At 41.8% G+C, this 24265-nt stretch overlaps 1 protein-coding gene across 2 annotated transcripts; it reads left to right on the forward strand.

Moving 5' to 3' along the window:
- The first annotated feature begins 4074 nt into the window (after positions 1-4074).
- Positions 4075-24061, forward strand: LOC128704942 (zinc finger protein 570). Of its 2 annotated transcripts, none has more exons than XM_053800161.2 (2): positions 4075-4406; positions 19789-24061. In XM_053800161.2, exon 2 carries the CDS (start codon positions 20684-20686, stop codon positions 21713-21715), a length of 1032 nt encoding a protein of 343 aa, XP_053656136.1. In that variant the 5' UTR covers positions 4075-4406; positions 19789-20683; the 3' UTR covers positions 21716-24061. The 2 variants fall into 2 exon arrangements, with proteins under 2 accessions (XP_053656136.1, XP_053656144.1); XM_053800169.2 differs by having other exon boundaries at positions 4171-4230.
- The last annotated feature ends 204 nt before the right edge of the window (positions 24062-24265 follow it).

The raw sequence follows: 24265 nt of genomic DNA on the forward strand, positions 1-24265 counted from the left end.
TCTCTTTATTGATGACTGTGGTACTGACTACCTTCTGTTATGACTGTGGTACTGACTACATTCTATCATGACTGTGGTACTGACTACCTTCTATTATGACTGTGGTACTGACTACATTCTATCATGACTGTGGTAGTGACTACCTTCTATCATGACTGTGGTACTGACTACCTTCTATCATGATTGGTACTGCCTACCTTCTATCATGACTGTGGTACTGACTACCTTCTATCATGACTATGGTACTGACTGCCTTCTATCATGACTATGGTACTGACTACTACCTTCTATCATGACTGTGGTACCGACTACCTTCTATCATGACTGAGGTACTGAGTACCTTCTATCATGACTGTGGTACAGACTACCTTCTATCATGACTGTGGTACCGACTACCTTCTATCATGACTGAGGTACTGACTACCTTCTATCATGACTGTGGTACTGACTACCTTCTATCATGACTGTGGTACTGACTACCTTCTGTCATGACTGAGGTACTGACTACCTTCTATCATGACTGTGGTACTGACTACCTTCTGTCATGACTGAGGTACTGACTACCTTCTATCATGACTGAGGTACTGACTACCTTCTATCATGACTGAGGTACTGACTTCTATCATGACTTTGGTACTGACTACTTTCTATCATGACTGTGGTACTGACTACCTTCTATCATGACTTTGGTACTGACTACTTTCTATCATGACTGTGGTACTGACTACCTTCTATCATGACTGTGGTACCAACTACCTTCTATCATGACAGAAGTACTGACTACCTTCTATCATTACTGTGGTACTGACTACCTTTTTCATGACTGGTAATGAGTACCTTCTATCATGACTGTGGTACTGACTACCTTCTATCATGAGCCTGGTACTGACTATCTTCTATCATGACTTAGGTACTGACTACCTTCTATCATGACTGACTACCTATCATGACTGTGGTACTGACTACCTTCTATCATGATTGGTACTGACTACCTTCTATCATGACTGTGGTACTGACTACCTTCTATCATGACTGTGGTACTGACTACCTTCTATCATGACTGTGGTACTGACTACCTTCTATCATGACTGTGGTACTGACTACCTTCTATCATGACTGGTACTGAGTACTTTCTGTCATGACTGGTACTGACTACCTTCTATCATGACTGTGGTACTGACTACCCTCTATCATGACTGTGGTACTGACTACCTTCTATCATGACTGTGGTACTGACTTCCTTCTATCATGACTGTGGTACTGACTATCTTCTATCATGACTGTGGTACTGAGTACATTCTATCATGACTGTGGTACTGACTACCTTCTATCATGACTGTGGTACTGACTAGCTTCTATCATGACTGTTTTACTGACTACCTTCTATCATGATTGAGGTACTGACTACCTTCTATCATGACTGTGGTACTGACTACCTTCTATCATGACTGAGGTACTGACTACCTTCTATCATGACTGTGGTACTGATTACCTTCTGTCATGACTATGGTACTGACTACCTTCTATCATGACTGTGGTACTGACTACTACCTTCTATAGTGACTGTGGTACTGACTAGCTTCTATCATGACTGTGGTACTGACTACTACCTTCTATCATGACTCTGGTACTGACTACCTTCTATCATGACTGAGGTACTGAGTACCTTCTATCGACTGTGGTACTGACTACCTTCTGTCATGACTGTGGTACTGACTACCTTCTATCATGACTGTGGTACGGACTACTTTCTATCATGACTGTGGTACTGACTACCTTCTATCATGACTGTGGTACTGACTACCTTCTATCATGACTGAGGTACTGACTACCTTCTATCATGACTGTGGTACTTACTACCTTCTATCATAACTGTGGTACTGACTACCTTCTATCATGACTGTGGTACTGACTACCTTCTATCATGACTGTGGTACTGACTACCTTCTATCATGACTGTGGTACTGACTACCTTCTATCATGACTGTGGTACTTACTACCTTCTATCATAACTGTGGTACTGACTACCTTCTATCATGACTGTGGTACTGACTACCTTCTATCATGACTGTGGTACTGACTACCTTCTATCATGACTGTGGTACTGACTACCTTCTATCATGACTGTGGTACTGACTACCTTCTATCATGACTGTGGTATTGACTACCTTCTATCATGACTGTGGTACTGACTACCTTCTATCATGACTGTGGTACTGACTACCTTCTATCATGACTGTGGTACTGACTGCCTTCTATCATGACTGTGGTACCGACTACCTTCTATCATGACTGTGGTACTGACTACCTTCTATCATGACTGTGGTACTGACTACCTTCTATCATGACTGTGGTACTTACTACCTTCTATCATGACTGAGGTACTGACTACCTTCTATCATGAGTGTGGTACTTACTACCTTCTATCATAACTGTGGTACTGGCTACCTTCTGGCATGACTGTGGTACTGACTACCTTCTGTCATGACTGAGGTACTGACTACCTTCTATCATGACTGTGGTACTGACTACCTTCTATCATGACTGTGGTACTGACTACCTTCTATCATGACTGTGGTACTGACTACCTTCTATCATGACTGTGGTACTTACTACCTTCTATCATAACTGTGGTACTGGCTACCTTCTATCATGACTGTGGTACTGACTACCTTCTTTCATGACTGTGGTACCGACTACCTTCTATCATAACTGTGGTACTGGCTACCTTCTGGCATGACTGTGGTACTGACTACCTTCTATCATGACTGTGGTACCGACTACCTTCTTTCTGTTAGTTTTAGGCCTATGCCCCAATCATACCACGGGCAGGGCTGTTACTCTCAGTAGTGTTAAAACTCCAGAGTGACGTGATAGTCACTGGTCTGGAGTTTACAACTCTACCTCGGGTTCGATCCCCGCCCATGCTGTGGTATGCAATCGTATCAATACGATTTAGTGAGCCTATATGCAGCCTACTACCGGTCCTCTCCCATGAGGCTGTGTTTTGATCCTAGGAGCAATTATTGTAAGGCTCTTGATCCAAGGTTGTAATGTTATCTACCACCCCATTGCCCCTCCCATGTGGGTTTAGTGCTTTAATCAGTGGTAGTGAACGCCTTCAGCGATCATTATACAATGTCTCAGACTCTTGATGCTTGTTAAGGGCTCTTGATCCAAGGTTTTTGTGCCTTATCCCTCCTACATGCGGGTTTAGCGCCTGTAAGTGGTAATAACCTCCTCTAGCGTACGAACCTGTGATCATTTATCATAATTTCTAAAGCTCTTGATCCAAGGCATAGGATTCTTTCTGCTGGTTAAAGGTTCTTGATCCAAGGTACTAAGCCGGTTTCCCACCCTATTTGTCCTCTGCCATACGGGTTTAGAGTCAATAACAAGTAACGACCACCACCAGCGAACATTATACTCAGTAATGCTGTAAAGCTCTTGATCCAAGGCAAAAGACTTGTTGCTAGTTAAAAGCTCTTGATCCAAGGTATTAAGCTCGTCTGCCACCCAAATACACCTCTTAAATGCGGATTTAGCGCCTAAAACAGCAGTAATAACCAGGTCCAGCGCATGAATTTCCAATGATCGTTACTTTAAATAATAATAACCAAGGCTTTTGATCCAAGGCTATAAGTTCTTTATTAGTGTCAATTTTGACTTATTACCCCTGCTACATGCGCGTTTAGCGCCTTAATCACTCGTAATGAACGCTTCCCGCGATCATTGCAGTAATGCTGTAGGGCTCTTGATCCAAGGTACAGGATTCTTTCTACTGGTTAAAGGATCTTGATCCAAGGTTCTAGTGTTAAGTACTACCCAAATACATCTTGTACGTGCGAGTTTAAGGCCTAAATAAGGTACAACAACCAGCTCCAACGATCATTATTTGTACAGTGTCTAGGGCTCTTGATCCAAGGAATAGGGCTGTTGCTGCTGGTTAAAGCCTCTTGATCCAAGGAATAGGACCGCATACCACCCAAATACACCTCATACATGCGGGTTTAGTGCCTAAAACAGGTAATAAACAGCTCAGTCACTTGCATATCATTAAGTGTCTAGAACTCTTAATCCAAGGCACAGGACTCTTGCTGCTGGTTAAAGGCTCTTGATCCAAGGTTCTAGAGTACCAACGTATCTCCTACATGCGGGTTTAGCGCCTAAAACAGCAGTAATAACCAGGTCCAGCGCATCAGGCACCAGCGACCATCACCTCCACTAAGGGTGTGAACCTCTTGATTATTTTCCCCTTAAAAACCCCTTAAAATCTCCCCTTAGCTGCCCTCTGGCCCCCCTGGCCACCCCCGCTGCCCGCACGGGTCCCTAGCCACCTCTACCAACCCTAATTACCCCCTAAATAAGGGTAATTAGATGATTTATAGTCACCTAAGGAAGTTCAGGTCAGTTTTTTCAACATTTTCCAGCGAGGTTTTCATCCAGGGAGGTGGAGCTGACTCCCCTGCCTCGGATCAAGACTCCTTGATCCCCCTACCACGCCTCTGTACCCCTGGAGGGCTGTAAATCATTTACAATGTGGTGTAAATGGCATTTTTGCTATTTTGTTGTTTACGTCTCATTTACGGGCTGTAAATAAATTTTTACGGTGAATTTACAGTGTAAATCGTGTAAATTTAATAACCCAGCAAGGCTTGTAAATGATTTACACTGGTGTAAATAGCATTTTAAAATTTTTTGTTTACATCTCATTTACGAGTTGTAAATATCTTTTACGGTGATTTTATGGTGTAAATTACGTATAATTTAACATATAATAACCTAGTGATACTTGTAAATTATTTACAGTAGTGTATATAATTTTTTGTCATTACGAGCTGTAAATGATTTACAGTGGTGTAAATTATGTAAACTTTAACCTATATTAACCCGGAAGTGTAAATAATTTACAATGGCATAAATGTGATTTAAGGTTTCAAGATTAGTTCACAATTTACAACCTTATTGTGTAAATGTAAATTTTAGTCCACAATAACCTGTAAATGATTTAGAATGGTGTAAATATTCATATTTTTTTCTTGTGTCATGAGTTGTAATTTTTTTTATGGTGTAAATCGTGTAAAATTTAGTTTAATCCAGTGATGCACAAGTGTAAATGATTTACATGGTGTAATTATCAATCTTGGTCTCATTTACAAGTTGTAAATCGTGTAAAATTTAGTTTAATCCAGTGATACACAAGTGTAAATGATTTACATGGTGTAATTATCAATCTTGGTCTCATTTACAAGTTGTAAATCGTGTAAAATTTAGTCTATAATAACCGGTAGTTTGTAAAAAATATGTAAATGATTTACACAGTGGTGTACAAGCCCAAATTATTTTTTTACGGTGACTTGTAAATGTCGGAGGATCTCACCTTCAAGGACCATAACATTGTATCAATCGCATCTGCTAGAAAAATGACAGGATGGATAATGAGAACCTTCAAAACTAGGGATGCCAAGCCCATGATGACACTCTTCAGGTCACTTGTTCTATCTAGGCTGGAATATTGCTGCACACTAACAGCACCTTTCAAGGCAGGTGAAATTGCCGACCTAGAAAATGTACAGAGAACCTTCACGGCGCGCATAACGGAGATAAAACACCTCAATTACTGGGAGCGCTTGAGGTTCCTAAACCTGTATTCCCTGGAACGCAGGCGGGAGAGATACATGATTATATACACCTGGAAAATCCTAGAGGGACTAGTACCGAACTTGCACACGAAAATCACTCACTACGAAAGCAAAAGACTTGGCAGACGATGCAACATCCCCCCAATGAAAAGCAGGGGTGTCACTAGCACGTTAAGAGACCATACAATAAGTGTCAGGGGCCCGAGACTGTTCAACTGCCTCCCAGCATACATAAGGGGGTATTACAACCTAGGATTTCAAATGGCCTGTTATCCCAGGTGTAATGGGAGCAAATAAACACAGTAGAAAAAGTTTAGACTTATATTATCCTTCACCAATTATAACAGCAATATGTACACTATGTACAGTGATAAATATAGTGCACTCCACGGTAAGCAAGGCAGAAATAGAAGCCACAAGATAGCAGACCGTGCTTCAACCAGCTCTAGAGTGGGAATGACAAGGGCAGACAGGAGAGCGGTATCCACATAACCTCTGCGATTGTCAATCCCACCTTCTTATTGGCTAGAACCTGGTCACTAGTTGAACGATGGGGCCCCATCATCAACTCTTAGCAACCTGGTTCGCTGGTTGGGGGAGATAGCCTGTAAATGAGGGTGTGTCCATGCGCCGAATAAAGGTTACGTACTCTTTGCATGCCACACCCCCACCCCCGAGAAGGCTCAGGATTAGGCTGCCACCTCCCAGTGGTAACCGTGCCGCCATGGCACAAAATAATGGGACCGCCTATCCTCTCCACCATCCAACTCTTAGATAGAGCTCAGCTTTCCTAGTGCCTGAAAGCCAAACCCTAAACACAGAGTGAGACAGCAGTCAGATAAGCCAACATAGGTCCAAGATACAAGCGGACGGTAGCCCGTATCCCATCACTAAAAAAAACCCCCACATCAGGGGATAAAAAAAAGAGCTTGAAAGGGGGGTTACCACAAATACATCCTAACCTAAATAAAATATTAAACTAGACTCTTGACAAAGAGTCTGCCAACACATTTTCTTTGCCGGCAATATATTTAATAAAAATATTGTAGGGCTGCAGCCTGAGAGTCCAACGCATAAGCCTTGTGTTGTGATTCTTCATGGCTTGGAGATAGACTAACGGGTTGTGATCACTGTAGACTGTGACCACCTGCGATGTTTGGCCCACATAAACATCGAAATGCTCCAAAGCCATTACCAGCGCGAGGGCTTCTTTTTCAATGGTAGAGTAAGCTCTCTGATGTGGCTGGAACTTGGCTGAAAAGTATGCGATTGGCTGCAGCTCCTTGTTCCCGATTTGTAATAGTACCGCCCCAACCCCAGACTCACAAGCATCAACCTGTAATGAAAAAGGTTTGGAGAAGTCTGGAGACAAGAGAATGGGTGCAGAGCACAATAATCTTTTTGCTTTATTAAAAGCAGTGTTACAATCTGACGTCCAATTAAAGGGAACTTTATGACTGGTAAGAGAGGTAAGAGGGGCTACAATATCTGAGAAATTCTTACAGAATCTTCTGTAAAATCCTATCATGCCTAGGAAACGTTGAAGAGATTTCCTATCATGAGGAACTGGATATTCTTTAATCGAAAGAACTTTAGCAAGTTTAGGTGCAACTTTACCACTACCTACTTCATGGCCTAGAAAAGTGACAGTGGCCTGGCCAAAGGAAGATTTAGACAAATTAACTGTTAATTGGGAATTCTTAAAGGTCTCAAACAGAGCTTTAAGTCTAAGTAGGTGTTGATCCCAAGTATCAGACACCACAACAATATCATCTAGGTATGCTGCCGTGCCTTCAAGTCCTTTAATAGCCTGATGGACGAGTTTCTGGAATGAAGAGGGGGAATTTTTCATTCCGAAGGGGGTAACTGTATACTGATAATGACCTCCTGGAATCACGAAGGCAGAGATTTCCTTCGCCTTATCTGTCAAAGGTACCTGATAGTAACCTTTAAGGAGATCTAATTTGGACACAAAAGTAGCCTTACCCACAAAGTCAATTACGTCATCCAGACGAGGAAGAGGGTAAGCATCTGTAATTGTGACCTCGTTCACTTTACGGTAGTCTGTGCACATACGAAACCCTCCATCAGCCTTTTTTACTAGGATGCACGGTGAAGCCCATGGACTAGACGACTCCTCCACTAAACCATGTTCTAACAAGAAGTCTACTTCCTGCTGAAGTAACCTTTGCTTTTCAGGATTAGCTCTGTAGGGGGAGAGTTTAATTGGTTTAGATTTTCCCACATCTACATCATGGTAACCTAACGTACATTTTTTCGGCACATCCGAAAAAATATTAGGATATGACTGTAGAAGCTCAGTTAAATTGGTTGCTTGTATTTCAGATAATCCATCCATTAACGGGCTAGGATCCTTGAGGAGGACAGAATTTGAAAGTTTAGTATTAATTTCAGAGATAGAGTGCAAAGAGTCAGAGTCGTCCTCAGAGGTAGAGGACAGAGTCATTACTGGGACTTTATCTGGTGTATGAAAGGCCTTGATTTGATTTATGTGGTAAGTTTTTGTTTTTGAGGTCTTATCAATGGGAGCTACCACATAATTTAAATCAGATAATCTACTTACTATCTGCATAGGTCCCGTAAATCTAGCTTTCAAGGTGTGGCCAGGTATAGGTTCCTGCACCAACACCTTGTCTCCTGGATGGAAGGAGCGGAATTGTGCACTTCTGTCATACCTCTGTTTCATCTTACTTTGAGCTGTCTTTAGCTTAGCCGTGGCTAACTCACGTGCCACCTGCAACCTTGAAGACGGGTTGTAGAGTGCTGAGCTTACGTCTTCTCCCATCCATCCTTCTTTGAGCACCCGAAGAGGACCTCGTACATTGTGCCCAAAGATCAGCTCAAACGGACTATACCCTGTAGACTCTTGCACCGTCTCTCGTACTGAGAACAGCAACAATGGTAGAGATTCATCCCAATCTGTCGGAAAGTGCATGCAAAAACTTCTCATCATTGTTTTTAATGTTTGGTGGAATCTTTCCAAGGCGCCTTGGGACTGAGGGTGATAGGCAGTGGATAAGTTGTGAATTATCCCTAACCTAGTTAATACTTCCCTAAATGCTTTGGCAGTGAAGTTAGTACCTTGATCACTTTGTATAGTTTTAGGAATGCCAAAACAAGAAATGAATTTTGTTAAAGCTTTGAGAATAGCTTTAGTATTGATACTACGCATTGGGATCGCTTCAGGATATCTGGTTACTTTATCCATAATTGTAAATAAATACTGATTTCCAGACTTTGACTTAGGTAGTGGACCTACACAATCTATAATTAAATCTGCAAAAGGTTCTCCATCAGCAGGTATGGGTTGGAGAGGTGCAGGTTTAATAGAATGTCCAGGTTTTCCAACTTGCTGACATTCTCGGCAACACCTAATATGATTCTTCACATCTTTCTTTAATGTTGGCCAATAAAATTCTTTTGTGATTCTATACAAGGTTTTTGTAATTCCTAAGTGACCTCCTGATGACGTATTATGAGCTATATTTAATATCTGAGGTCTATACTTGGTTGGAACCACTAACCTGTCGTATAATTGCCGGCCCTCTGTCTCCTTACCAGTCTCAGTGCATACCAAATAATCATTTTTAACTTCATACTTGACTGGATGACCCAAAGAGGATTTACCCATGGCTGCCTCAAAAGCGAATTTTAACGAAGGGTCCTTACGTTGTTCCTCCCGGAAGGACAGTCCCTCGGGCATGGAAACAGAGACATCTGGCAATCCTGCAACCTGGGAATAGGAAGGCTTGATCGGGGTCTGTTCACTTGATTTACGAGACTCCGGCCGGTGTGTCTCATAAAACAACGTGGCTATTCCGAGATCGGAGTCGTCCAAGGATAGGTCAACATTCTCCCCAGACAGCCCTTGGGATGTTGCCCGAGTTATGGCCAACACTGGAGAAGCATTAATCATTATAGGTTCAGGACACGAAGTAACAGTAGTAATGTTATTACCCAGTAATAACATGGCATTTTTCATGGGAAATCCTTTTGAGATACCTACAGTCAAGTACCCAGTGTAATATTTGCACTGTACATAAATTTTATGCAAAGGAACAGAATATATAGTTCCTCCATAGGCTTCCAATAAAACTGATGAATTCAAGGAAGTATTCTCTGAAAGGGGTAATATTCCTTCTCTGACAAGTGAGCAATATGCTCCAGTATCTCTAAAGGTATTTACTTTAGTTGGTTCTGAGTTTTCCTGAAGGGAAATAAGACTTTCGCAATAATAAGGGGCCATACCTTTTTCTACTTCTCTAGGGGACATGTTACTAGGGATATTAGAGATTTTCCCGATGGGTTGAGGTTTTTGGGGGCAGTTGGAACTGATATGACCTACTTTATTACACCTGAAGCAGACGACAGGCTTGCCCTTTACTCCCTGATGACGTTGCAAGTGGTGTCGTTCTGGCTGGTGCCTCTCTGGATATTGTTGTCGAGATGCTCCATAAGTAGTTTGCCTCTCCGCAGGGGGACCATATGTTGAGAAGCGTGGCTCACCAGGTGACTTGGTTGGATGTCGTAGACGCTCTCCCTCCGGCTGGCACTTCATTCTCCAATGTTGTCGATCTCTGCTCACGCCAGACTGTTGAAAAGAGAGACGGGACCGCTCGGACAAGGAGCGGTTCGTTTCGAAGGTATCAGCCAACCTGGCCGCCTCCAATGCAGTGGTTAAGTCACGATCCTGCAGAAAGACACGAACCTCTGGTCCCACAGACTCCAGCAGGTTATCAATCAGAATAAGCTGCACCAGCTCCTCAAAGTTAGAGACACCACTCGCTTTATACCAGCTGGTAAAAGCTTTGGTTTGCTGTCTCACAAAGTCCACCAGGGATTGACCAAGCTGCCGCCTGTTCAATTTGAAGGTCTTACGATATTTAGCTGGGATACATGTATATGCTCCCAACACTGTGGTCTTCACTACTTGATAATCAGAGAATTCAGCGTCAGTTAATACCGACGTAAATTCCTGTGCCTTACCCAATAATGCTGTATGAACCAACGCTGCCCAGTGCTGTTCCGGCCACCTCAAGGCTCGAGCCTGATTTTCGAAGCTTTCGAAAAATTGCTCTGGTTCGGCCTCATTGAAGCGGGGAACAAGCTGTACTGCTTTTTGTAAACTGAAATCGTTTACAGAATGCGAAAACTGCCTCCTTTCTCTTTCCCTATCAAATTCTTCCCTTGCGAATGCTCTCTGTTCCCTAGTTTGCTCAAGATTGATTTTTGCCAGCTGAAGTGCCAACGACGCTGATTCACCCTGAGACAACCCAGCTGCACTATACTGACCATTTTGCTCCGTAGGTGTATCATCTTCCTCCTGCGAGAACATAGTAGTTTTTTGCCCTAGCTCCCGTAGAGGGAGGAGTCTGATGTGCCATCTCTTCTTCAATAAGTATGTCAGCAATAAGTGAACGCAGTTGCGCAGCTGTAAGAGTGCGTTTATAGGGAATGCCAATGGAACGAGCAATTTGCCAACAACGCTGTAGGGACAATTTAGGTAGGTTATGCAAAGTATATGCCGACACCAGGCGTCTGACTCGTCTAGGTGGCATAAGTTATTCGCTATGCACAGTACGAATACCCCAACGTAACACGTTAATTTGCAGAACACGCTTAGCTATGCACAGTACGATTGCAGAATACGCATACAAGCAAAGCCGACTGCACACAAGACTGACCGTAGCGAAGCGAGCACACTGAACAAGCTAGTAGCGAGCTGCTGAACGATCACACAATAGCAAGGCTGATCATAAGCAACTGACACGCAAAATTTGTAAAGCGAAGCGAAACAGCAAGCTACACAATGTTCCTGCTACAAGCTTCACCCTAAGCTCAACCGTTTCTCTAAGTCCAGCTCTCGGACAGGCTACCCATATTACAACCTAGGATTTCAAATGGCCTGTTATCCCAGGTGTAATGGGAGCAAATAAACACAGTAGAAAAAGTTTAGACTTATATTATCCTTCACCAATTATAACAGCAATATGTACACTATGTACAGTGATAAATATAGTGCACTCCACGGAAAGCAAGGCAGAAATAGAAGCCACAAGATAGCAGACCGTGCTTCAACCAGCTCTAGAGTGGGAATGACAAGGGCAGACAGGAGAGCGGTATCCACATAACCTCTGCGATTGTCAATCCCACCTTCTTATTGGCTAGAACCTGGTCACTAGTTGAACGATGGGGCCCCATCATCAACTCTTAGCAACCTGGTTCGCTGGTTGGGGGAGATAGCCTGTAAATGAGGGTGTGTCCATGCGCCGAATAAAGGTTACGTACTCTTTGCATGCCACAGGGGGATTACCAACAGACCCTAAATGATTTACTCTAGGGTGTAAATATTTTTCCTCTCAGATTGTTGATTTATGTCTAATTTACGAACAGGTTTTACCATTTATATAAATGTAAATTTTAAAAGCATTTACAAATTTTCCCCCATTTTTTACAAATATTTCAGTTTTTTACATTTATGAGTGAATATTTTTTCAACTTGCACTTGTAAATGAAAAAAAATATTTGCATGGAATTTTCACAGTGAATTTATTTTATTATTTTTTTTACAAAAAAACTGTAAATTTACAATTTACATTTTATGTAAATTAGTCAAAATTAATCAGAAGAATTCTAAATCTAAATTCCAAAAAAAAATCTTAATTCTAAATTCTAAATAATTCTAAATTATTTAAAAAATGTAAATTATTCTAAATAATAATAATAATAATAATAATAATAATAATAATAATAATAATAATAATAATAATAATAATACAGCCTTTCCTCACTTAACAACGCACTCGTTTACCAACGACTCGAACTTACAACGGGCCCCCTGACCAGTATTGATACCTAGATAATGTATGTTAGAGCTAATTTCGTCTGTTCTGTTTATTACAGTATACAGTACACTACTGTATAAACATTTAGAAATATACCAGAAATGTTTTAAATGGTGCAAAGGTGACATTAAAACAATATCAAAGATGGTTGACACAAACCCACTACCATTATAGTGCTCCTCACTTAGCAATGAATTCGTTTACCAACGTGACTCTAGGAATGCAACTCCGTCGTTAACTGAGGAGAAGCTGTAATAATAATAATAATAATAATAATAATAAGATTAATAATAATATTAATATTAATGTTAATAATAATATCAATGTTTATAATAATAATAATATTAATACAGCCTTTACTGACTTACTGACAGAGTTGCATTCCTAAGACCACATCAGTAAGCAAATTTGTCGCTAAGTGAGGAGCATATTATAATGGTAGTGGGTTTGTGTCGACCATCTTTGATATTGTTTTAATGTCACTTTTACACCATTTTTAACAGGTTTTGTATATTTTTAAATGCTTATGCAGTAGTGTATTGTATATTGTAATAAACAGAATAGAGGAAATCAGCTCTTAATATACAGTAGGGCCAGCTACTGCCGGAAAGCAGAACTCCATTTTTTCCATTTATAAATGCATATAAATGCCAGATAACAAGTTTACACTAACATATATTAAGTTAGCAATAGAACTAGGCATTAACAAGTAAAATACACACACAGTACACTCATTTACCTCAAAATATGTGTAGTCTTAGTGTAGGGCAAAAGGTGAGTAGTATTTACTCTAAGAAGTCAGGTGTGGTAGCCCTCCTGGCCACCCCACCCACACATACTATACTATGATGCTTAAAGCTCCCTAGAGCGATAAAATGCATATACAGTACATGTATTACTTACCTTAAAATATTTGTCTTAATGGTCTTAATGTAGTGTGAAAGGTGAAAAGTATTTATTTGTAGAAAGTCACATGGGAGGTATGGCATCCTGCTTGGCCACTTATACCTACTACAACATTAAGCTCCCTGGAGCGATAAAATGCATATACAGTGGACACCCGGTTAACGATATTTTTTCATTCCAGAAGTATGTTCAGGTGCCAGTACTGACCGTATTTGTTCCCATAAGGAATATTGTGAAGTAGATTAGTCCATTTCAGACCCACAAACATACACGTACAAACGCACTTACATAAATACACTTACATAATTGGTCGCATTGGGAGGTGATCGTTAAGCGGGGGTCCACTGTATAGTACACTCATTAATTACCTTAAAATATTTGTAGTCTTAATGTAAGGTGAGATGTGAGTTTTATTTGTATGAAGTCAGGTTGGGAAGTATGGGTAGCCAGGAAGGGCAGCCCTCCCCGCCCCACCCACCCACACGTAATGTAAACAAACCAGACGAACGCCTCTGGTTTTCGTCACTTTACATTGTGTACAAGTTGTCTCCACGTTGATACAGTAGAATAAATAAAGAGAAACACTCCCATGCTCATGTAACACCATTTTTAGAAGAAATGACACACAGAGTGAAGGTATATGAAAGGAATAATTTTCTAGTTACCCCTAGTAATATTATGGTGACACATTTTCTCTGATGTTGAACTACAAGTTGCCTGACTACCACAAGTTGCCTGGCTACCACAAGTTGCCTGGCTACCACAAGTTGCCTGGCTACCACAAGTTGCCTGGCTACCACAAGTTGCCTGGCTACCACAAGTTGCTTGGCTAAGACAAGTTGCTTGGCTACCACAAGTTGCTTGGCTACCACAAGTTGCCTGGCTACCACAAGTTGCTTGGCTACCACAAGTTGCCTGGCTACCACATGTTGCCTGGCTACCACAAGTTGCCTGGCTACCACAAGTTGCTTGGCTACCACAAGTTGCCTGGCTACCACAAGTCCTACAAGTTGCCTGACTACCACAAGTCCTACAAGTTGCCTGGCTACCACAAGTCCTGCAAGTTGCCTGGCTACCACAAGTCCTACAAGTTGCCTGAATACCACAAGTTGCCTGACTACCACAGGTTGCCTGGCTACTGCAAGTTGCCTGGCTACCACAAGTTGCCTGGTTACCACAAGTTGCCTGGCTACCACAAGTTGCCTGGCTACCACAAGTTGCTTGGCTAAGACAAGTTGCTTGGCTACCACAAGTTGCTTGGCTACCACAAGTTGCCTGGCTACCACAAGTTGCTTGGCTACCACATGTTGCCTGGCTACCACAAGTTGCCTGGCTACCACATGTTGCCTGGCTACCACAAGTTGTCTGGCTACCACAAGTTGCTTGGCTATCACAAGTTGCTTGGCTACCACAAGTTGCTTGGCTACCACAAGTTGCTTGGCTACCACAAGTTGCTTGGCTACCACAAGTTGCTTGGCTACCACAAGTTGCTTGGCTACCACAAGTTGCCTGGCTACCACAAGTTGCCTGGCTACCACAAGTTGCTTGGCTACCACAAGTTGCTTGGCTACCACAAGTTGCTTGGCTACCACAAGTTGCTTGGCTACCACAAGTTGCCTGGCTACCACAAGTTGCCTGGCTACCACAAGTTGCCTGGCTACCACAAGTTGCTTGGCTACCGCAAGTTGCCTGGCTACCACAAGTTGCTTGGCTACCACAAGTTGCTTGGCTACCACAAGTTGCCTGGCTACCACAAGTTGCTTGGCTACCACAAGTTGCTTGGCTACCACAAGTTGCTTGGCTACCAAAAGTTGCTTGGCTACCACAAGTTGCTTGGCTACCACAAGTTGCCTGGCTACCACAAGTTGCCTGGCTACCACAAGTTGCCTGGCTACCACAAGTTGCCTGGCTACCACAAGTTGCTTGGCTACCACAAGTTGCTTGGCTACCACAAGTTGCTTGGCTACCACAAGTTGCTTGGCTACCACAAGTTGCTTGGCTACCACAAGTTGCTTGGCTACCACAAGTTGCCTGGCTACCACAAGTTGCTTGGCTACCACAAGTTGCTTGGCTACCACAAGTTGCCTGGCTACCACAAGTTGCTTGGCTACCACAAGTCCTACAAGTTGCCTGGCTACCACAAGTCCTACAAGTTTCCTGGCTACCACAAGTCCTACAAGTTGCCTGGCTACCACAAGTCCTACAAGTTTCCTGGCTACCACAAGTCCTACAAGTTTCCTGGCTACCACAAGTCCAACAAGTTGCCTGGCTACCACAAGTCCTACAAGCTGCCTGGCTACCACAAGTCCTACAAGTTGCCTGGCTACCACAAGTCCTACAAGTTGCCTGGCTACCACAAGTCCTACAAGTCACCTGGCTACCACAAGTCCTACAAGTTGCCTGGCTACCACAAGTCCTACAAGTTGCCTGGCTACCACAAGTCCTACAAGTTGCCTGGCTACCACAAGTCCTACAAGTTGTCTGGCTACCACAAGTCCTACAAGTTGCCTGGCTACCACAAGTCCTACAAGCTGCCTGGCTACCACAATTAGTACAAGTTGCCTGGCTACCACAAGTCCTACAAGCTGCCTGGTTACCACAAGTCCTACAAGTTGCCTGGCTACCACAAGTCCTACAAGTTGCCTGGCTACCACAAGTCCTTCAAGTTGCCTGGCTACCACAAGTCCTACAAGCTGCCTGGCTACCACAAGTCCTACAAGTTGCCTGGGTACCACAAGTCCTACAAGTCACCTGGCTACCACAAGTCCTACAAGTTACCTGGCTACCACAAGTCCTACAAGTCACCTGGCTACCACAAGTCCTACAAGTCACCTGGCTACCACAAGTCCTACAAGTTGCGTGGCTACCACAAGTCCTACAAGTCACCTGGCTACCACAAGTCCTACAAGTCACCTGGCCACCACAAGTCCTACAAGTCACCTGGCTACCACAAGTCCTACAAGTCACCTGGCTACCACAAGTCCTACAAGTTGCCTGGCTACCACAAGTCCTACAAGTTGCCTGGCTACCACAAGTCCTACAAGTTGCCTGGCTACCACAAGTCCTACAAGTTGCCTGGCTACCACAAGTCCTACAAGTTGCCTGGCTACCACAAGTCCTACGAGTTGCCTGGCTACCACAAGTCCTACAAGTCACCTGGCTATCACAAGTGCTACAAGTTGTCTGGCTACCACAAGTCCTACAAGTCACCTGGCTACCACAAGTCCTACAAGTCGCCTGGCTACCACAAGTCCTACAAGTCACCTGGCTACCACAAGTCCTACAAATTGCCTGGCTACCACAAGTCCTACAAGTCACCTGGCTACCACAAGTCCTACAAGTTGCTTGGCTACCACAAGTCCTACAAGTTGCCTGGCTACCACAAGTCCTACAAGTTGCCTGGCTACCACAAGTCCTACAAGTTGCCTGGCTACCACATGTCCTAAAAGTTGCCTGGCTACCACAAGTCCTACAAGTTGTCTGGCTACCACATCTCATATTTATGTTAATTTATTCTAGTGTGGGGTGTATTTAGATGGATTAAGCAAAATGTCTATATTAACATTTTATACGATATTTAATGCTCCTTAGAGTGATTATTATTGTGTTATTATTAAATAATAAAAAAAGGCACAATACCGTGACTGGAACGATACACAAATAACCCGCACGTAGAAGAGAGGAGCTTACGACGATGTTTCGGTCCGACTTGGACCATTTACAAAGTCACACTAACTGTTATTATTATTTTCATTATTAATATGACATCTTCAAGACTAATAAGACACTCTTAGTGATTTTAATGTGTACCTGCATCCCAGCACAGTGTGTAAGTTTTTTTATTTTTTTTTATTTGCCGGTATTCTCCCGGCCCGGGTCTTTTCCAAGTAGTGGTGACCCGGCCTTGGCTCCCTATCTGGGGAGTGTCTTGAGACCTAAGTCTCCCATGGGAGGAGGTACAAGTACCCCCTCATCTTTGGGACCAACTGTCCCCAGGCCTAGCCACAGTCCCCGCCCTCACGAGGGCTCTTATGGAGAAGCTAGGCCTAAGTTTACTTAGGTACAGGTACACATATATATAATTATGTTATAATAATAATGTAAGTATGTAGTCCACCTGGGCTATATACCTACACTTACCTACATAGCTACAAGATATTTAATGTGGCCCAGAGACATATTATTACCATCGACATACCATGTTCACTGAGTTGAGTCATTTATAGCAACTATCTTTAGATGCCATCAAATGGAGAAGTAATGAATAATTTATGCCGAGAATTGTAAACAAAAGCGTTACATATTAACCCTTAAATGGTCCAAACGTATATATATGTTTTTTCAACATATGAAAGTATGTAAAAAAATGTAGATCTTTTTTGTTTTACATTTGAAAACGTGTAAAAAAAACTTTTATCTACATTTTTTTTTGTTATATTTGAAAATATGTAAAAAAATGTAGATCTTTTTTGTTTTACATTTGAAAACGTGTAAAAAAAACTTTTATCTACATTTTTTTTGTTATATTTGAAAATATGTAAAAAAAAGTAGATCTACTTTTGTAGCTTCGAATTTGAACGTCGATCTGTTTGGACCGTTTAAGGGTTAAGGGGAGTGACGTAATGTTTTCCCTCCGCCCGGCTACCACACTTCCATAGTACATAAACATAAAATGTTTATATGCTATGTAACATGTTTCTTATATAATTTTGAAGAAAATATCATAGATGGATTAATGAAAATGTCTATGTTAACGTAAAATAAGACATATAATGTGCCCAGGAGTGATTATTATTAGTATTACGTAATGTTTTCCCTTTGCCTGGCAACCATCCCTCCATAGCATATATACAGCATGTTTATATGCTATGTAACGTGTTTCTTATATAAGTTTGAAGAAAATATTATAGATGGATGAATGAAAATGTCTATATTGACATAAAATTAGACATTTAATGTGCCCAAGAGTGATTATTATTACATAATAGAGAGATTTGCTCATGGAGAATGTAAACAAACCGGGTGGCACACGCTGTATTTGAAAGACCACTTACCGTATAGAAAGTTTTAGTCATAATTTGAGATCGCCGTATTAGCAGAACGCTATAAGGTGAAATGCCAAAAAGCGGGGCCTTACTGTGCATTATTTAAGTATGCATACTGGTCAGAGAGCCTGTCACAAGTCCAGGTTGTTGGTAAGCAAGTACTTCACTAAGTGAGGAGAGGCTGTACTAATACCAGGTTATTCCAGAATGATAGACTGTTTGTGTGGTGGTAAATAACATGATGGTGGTTTTAAAGATGCTGAGTCAGTGCTTCTGGGGATTTCCAGAAGAGTTCCAGATTTTGGGCCCTTTTATGTGTGTTGAATTTTTGAAGAGATTTAGTCAGACACAGGGCATGTCTTAGACGGCATGTTGTACGGGTCTTGTTGCAACTGTCAAGACAGCCAGACACAGAGAATGTCATATAGATTTTTGTGGCTAGTCGTTGGTAAACTAGTACGTCACTGAGTGAGGAGAGGCTGTAGTTGTTTACATCTGTTGGGTCACCACCTTTGTGTATTGGTGTGACCCTTTCTAATTTTGAGTAGTGTTGGGAAAGTGCTAGTGTATAGTGATTTGTTAAAGAGTAATGTAATGGTGGGTGAGAGGACATGAGTCGCTCATTTGTACAAAAGTGGCGGGACCTGAGCTAGATTTCCTGATTTATCTTTTAGTGAATTAATAATCAAGGTAACTTCAGTGGGCCGGGATGGTACACGATAGAGGGATGTTGGTTCAAGATAGAGATAGAGGGATGTGGGATACCTTTACCTTTGATGAGTTTCGAGAGTCTTGTTGCTCTCGGAGCCCGGCCATGGACCAGGGAAGTTTCCATCTAAGTAATCGCTTGGGTATTGGTTCTTGGAAGTGCATTGTGTGAGTAAGTAACCTGGTTTGTGTCTACTGGTGAACTAGGACTGTTTACAATTACAGCATCTTGCAATTTCAGTTAGATCCCGTCAATTCTGGAGGCATGTACTTCCCTGGGAGTCCGTGTTTGACTTCCATTCTAGTTTGGCCTTTGTCTACTTGGTATAGTTAGGGATATTATTCAGTATAACTTGCAAAAAGTTGTTTGATTGTCATGTTAGTCAGTTTTTCTTCTAGTTCGGTGATCCTTGTGTTTCGAGTCAGTTGACAGTGATCACGGTCTGCAATCTTAAAATATTTTCAGCTTACGATATCTTCAACTTAAAACATTTTCAACTTTGGATATTTTCAACTTGTGTTTATGTTGACATTAATTTGAAGACATCAGTGAGTGATTGTGATTGTCAGAATTGATGGAAGTTGACACTGGAATTAATGGCTTTCTTTCTCTCATTAAAGGTAATTGCTGCCGTTGATGACCCCCAGTAATCACCAGCATCGACGACTTCAGTAAAGTAAATTCTGGCATTGATGACGCCAGTAAAATAATCCTTGGCATCGATGATTCGATAATCTGCAGCATCAATGACCCCAATAATCGCACATCATACAGAAATTACTTAATTATCTTAGTATGTGGTGTTTATTTTAATCAATGTAATTCATTCTACAAACACAACAAATTACAATGGGGTAACTGGCTTAAAGGTAATTAAAAAAAATAAGAGAATTGAGAGAGAATTGTAAAGTAGTTAATAGCAGTCGGTAGTTAGTAGTCAGGCTTTCGTTTACTATTATAAGGTCTTAACAGTGATTAGTGTGTTTTTAAATGGTTCTGAACAGTGTTTGTGACGTCATACGTGTTAGAATGCGTTAGAACGTGTTAAAACGTATTAGAACACATAGAAACATGTTAGAACTTACACAAACACTTACAAAAGTGTTGGGATGCATTTAAATGTTTTAGAGCGCATGTGAATGTGCTAGAATGTGTACGAGTGTGTACAAACTCATTAGAACTGTGAAAGCCTAAACAAAACTTAAACCAGAAGTGTTTATTACAGAACTTAAACCAGAAGTGTTGTTACAAAACTTAAACCAGAAGTGTTACAGAACTTAAACCAGAAGTGTTTGTTACAGAACTCAAACCAGAAGTGTTACAGAACTTAAGCCAGAAATGTTTGTTACAGAAGTTAAACCAGAGGTGTTTATTACAGAAGTTAAACCAGAGGTGTTTATTACAGAACTTTAACCAAAACAAACACAAATTTTACTCAAAAATGCTCCAATAAAACATCTTAAGATTTCTACAGAATTCTGATTCTCTTCTGGGAAGTCTATATGAGGATCAAATATGGGCGACCAAACGGAGAAAAAAACATTCCCTTGTCCTGTGTGCCTGAAGGTCTTCTCGTTTAGCTCACGTCTGACGATCCACATGCGGATCCACACGGGGGAGAAGCCATTCCAATGTTTGACCTGTTTTAAACTCTTCCGACAGAACTCCACTCTGACCAAACACAAGAAAATCCACACGGGAGAGAAACCTTACGAGTGCACCGTTTGTTTCAAGCACTTCAAGGAAACTGACCACCTCATGACGCACATGCGCATCCACACGGGAGAGAAACCCCACCAGTGTTCCATGTGTCCAAAGAATTTCATTCTGAAATCTGCTTTGATACGACACATGCGTGTCCACACAGGGGAAAAACCCTTTGAGTGCACTGTTTGTCCAAACAGATTCAAGGACAAGTCGGCCTTAGTGACACACATGAGAGTCCACACGGGTGAAAAACCTTTCCAGTGCACTATATGCCCCAAGGACTTCACAGTGAAGTCAGCCCTGGTGACGCACATGCGTGTACACACAGGAGAAAAACCATACCAGTGTTCCGAGTGTTGGAAGGCGTTTTCGCGCCATTATTACCTGGTGCAACACATGGCGTTGCACACAGGCCAGAAGCAATACAAGTGTTCCATCTGTCCCAAAGCCTTTTCGAAGAAGGCCACTCTTAAGGACCACCTGACGGTTCACACTGGCGAGAAGCCTTTTAAGTGCACTGTTTGTTCGAAAAGCTTCTTACGCAAGCCTTCCCTGGAGACGCACATGAAGAGCCACAGTCGTGAGCAGCCGTACCGCTGTTCGAAATGCCTCAAGGGATTTGTGACCAAGAACAGCTTAGTGAATCATATGAAAATCCACCTGCAGGAGAGGCTGGAAAGCTCGGTTAATTGCCTGAAGGACTTTCGCAAGATGTCGTCGGCTGAGGCCTATGATGATGAGTACCAGCAGGAGAGCGCCAGCATGGATGACAACCTTTTCTTCCAGACGTATGCAGCAGAACTCTGCAACTTGCAGAAGGTAAAAGAAGAACAGGATTAACTGGAGGAGTCATAGGGTCTAGCACTATGAATGAGCTGTAATGAAGGACTGTCGTTGAACGACCATCACTGAACAACTGTCGTTGAACGATGGGAGGCATAAATGATGACCTATTTTTCCAGATGAACGCAGCATAACTCTGTAACTTGCAAAATGTGAAGCAAGAATGGGAATAACTAGAGGAAAGTCATAGGGACTAGCACTATGAACAAGCTCTAATGAACAACTGTCACTGAACAACTGTTGCTGAACAACTGTTGCTGAATGACCATTGCTGAATGACAAGAGGCATGACCAATGACTTGCTCTTCCAGACGTACACAGCAGAACTCTGCAACTTGCAGGTGAAGCAAGAGCAAGATTAACAAGATAACAGTCACATGGGACAAATGCTATGATTGCAAAGTGTAATGAACGACTGTTGTTGAATGAACGGAAGCATGAACGGGCTCTTGGACTGTGGTCCGGGGACACATAACGACTGAAAACTTCTCAAGAGGTGGAATGTTCCAATAACATGGACCATTGTAGAGGTGACCCATGCCAATAACATGGACCATTGTAGAGGTGACCCATGCCAATAACATGGACCATTGTAGAGGTGACCCATGCCAATAACATGGACCATTGTAGAGGTGACCCATGCCAATAACATGGACCATTGCAAATATTGTAACATGGACCATTGCAGAGGCTGTATCATGGACCATTGCAGAGGTTGAAACATGAACCATTGCTTTAATATGGACCAAAAGTGTACCATCAACCCGACCGGACCACCTGTGGTCCAGCAAGCATGATAAAACACCTTATGTAATGAAAATCAAACACTTCCACACATTACACAATTTTTCACAAAATCAAACGATAAAAACAGCTCTGAGTACCCAGAGCATTGTGGGTAAACCCGGCTCTTACAGGTTTAGTGCTTATTATACCTTATTAAGCTTAAGTCTTATAAAACAGACTGTAAAATAAAATTACACAGTAAACCCTGGATATAACAACCTCAGTATAACACTCTTAAATCAACTGGTTAAAATGGACTCTGGTTTATTGTGATCTAAATTCTGTGTACTCTAGGGTGCTCTAGTACATAATCTGTTTTAACAAACGCTTGGTTAATACCCCCAATTTTTCTGCTTTATCGAGGGTTCACTGTACACATGTACACAGACTAGAAGTAATTGTAATCAATAAATGTTGTGTACATTTCTGAGTATATATTACATGGGTGGGATATATCCCCGTGGTATATACAGGTGGTCTTCAGCTTACCATATTTTGACTTTACGATGGTGCAACTTGCAACATTTCAACTTTATGAATGTTTGACTTAGGATATTTTGACTTCACAATGAATCGACTTGCCATATTTCAAGTTTATGATGGCTCAACTTATCATACTTTATCTTTACAATGATGCTGCAAAAATAACTTTAGAGATGAAACATAAGATAATTATCCAGCATGAAGGCAACAAGTCCCTAACTTATATTCATTTATTGACTTTTCAGTACTGGTATTTAGTTAGTTACACTAATTATTGTTTATTGACTTCTTCACTGACACTAGTTATTTATTAACTTATTTATTTAGCATATCGTATTCATTTTCAACATAAATATTTTTGACTTGGGACGGTTCGTCGGAATGTAACCCCCGTTGTAAGTCAAGGACCCCCAGTATGTACTGTGAGGGATAATCCCCTTAGGGTATATACACTGAAAGTTTAATCCCTTTATAGGGGATTACAATATTCTTGTCAGGGTGTTATGACGGTTACTGTGTAGCCTTCGTGAGCCTGGTGTAGTGGATAGGATTGAAACCCCATCCCCATTAACCCACCATTGTAAACATGTGATGGACCTAGAATGTGACAGGTACTGTACAGGTAGGGGCAGTGTATGTGCCTTTGTGTGATTGCAGGGGTTGATTCGCAGCTCCTGGCTATGTTGAAGGCTCGGTGCTTATATGCAGGCGCCATTATATGTTACAGTGAACCCTCCAAGTAGTGGACAACAGAAATAAGGGGACGAAGTCCACTATATCAGTCAATTCGGAAACCGTTAGCTGCAGAATTGTCGATTGCATCTCTTGCTGCTAGCGAAAATCCCCTGCCCTCAATAATTTATACATAGGGTTCACTGTAACACATTAATACGGGCGACTGGTTTAATTATAGATCATGATAGACTTGATGGTCTATCAGCCGTTGTGTTATTTGGTCTGTCAGTTAGGACTAATGTTCTGCCAGTGTTCAGTTGAACGCCAAGGGCATCAGAGAGGTGTGTGTTGCTGGTGTGTTCTCTTACAGTGTTGTAGTCAATAAAATAATAATAATTATCACATCTTTATTTCTACAAATATATGATACAACTTAGACCATAACTATCATCACTGGATGATAGTCATCCAGGGAGAGTTGAACTATCACTGTGGATGATAGTCATCCAGGGAGAGTAGAACTATCATCACTGGATGATAGTCATCCAGGGAGAGTAGAACTATCATCACTGGATGATAGTCATCCAGGGAGAGTAGAACTAT

Source organism: Cherax quadricarinatus, chromosome 3 (assembly GCF_038502225.1).
Source record: "Cherax quadricarinatus isolate ZL_2023a chromosome 3, ASM3850222v1, whole genome shotgun sequence".
NCBI classification, from domain to species: domain Eukaryota; kingdom Metazoa; phylum Arthropoda; class Malacostraca; order Decapoda; family Parastacidae; genus Cherax; species Cherax quadricarinatus.

Coding starts and splice junctions, on each gene's coding strand:
- LOC128704942 (XM_053800161.2), top strand. CDS start 20,684: ATGGGCGACCAAACGGAGAAAAAAACATTCCCTTGTCCTGTGTGCCTG.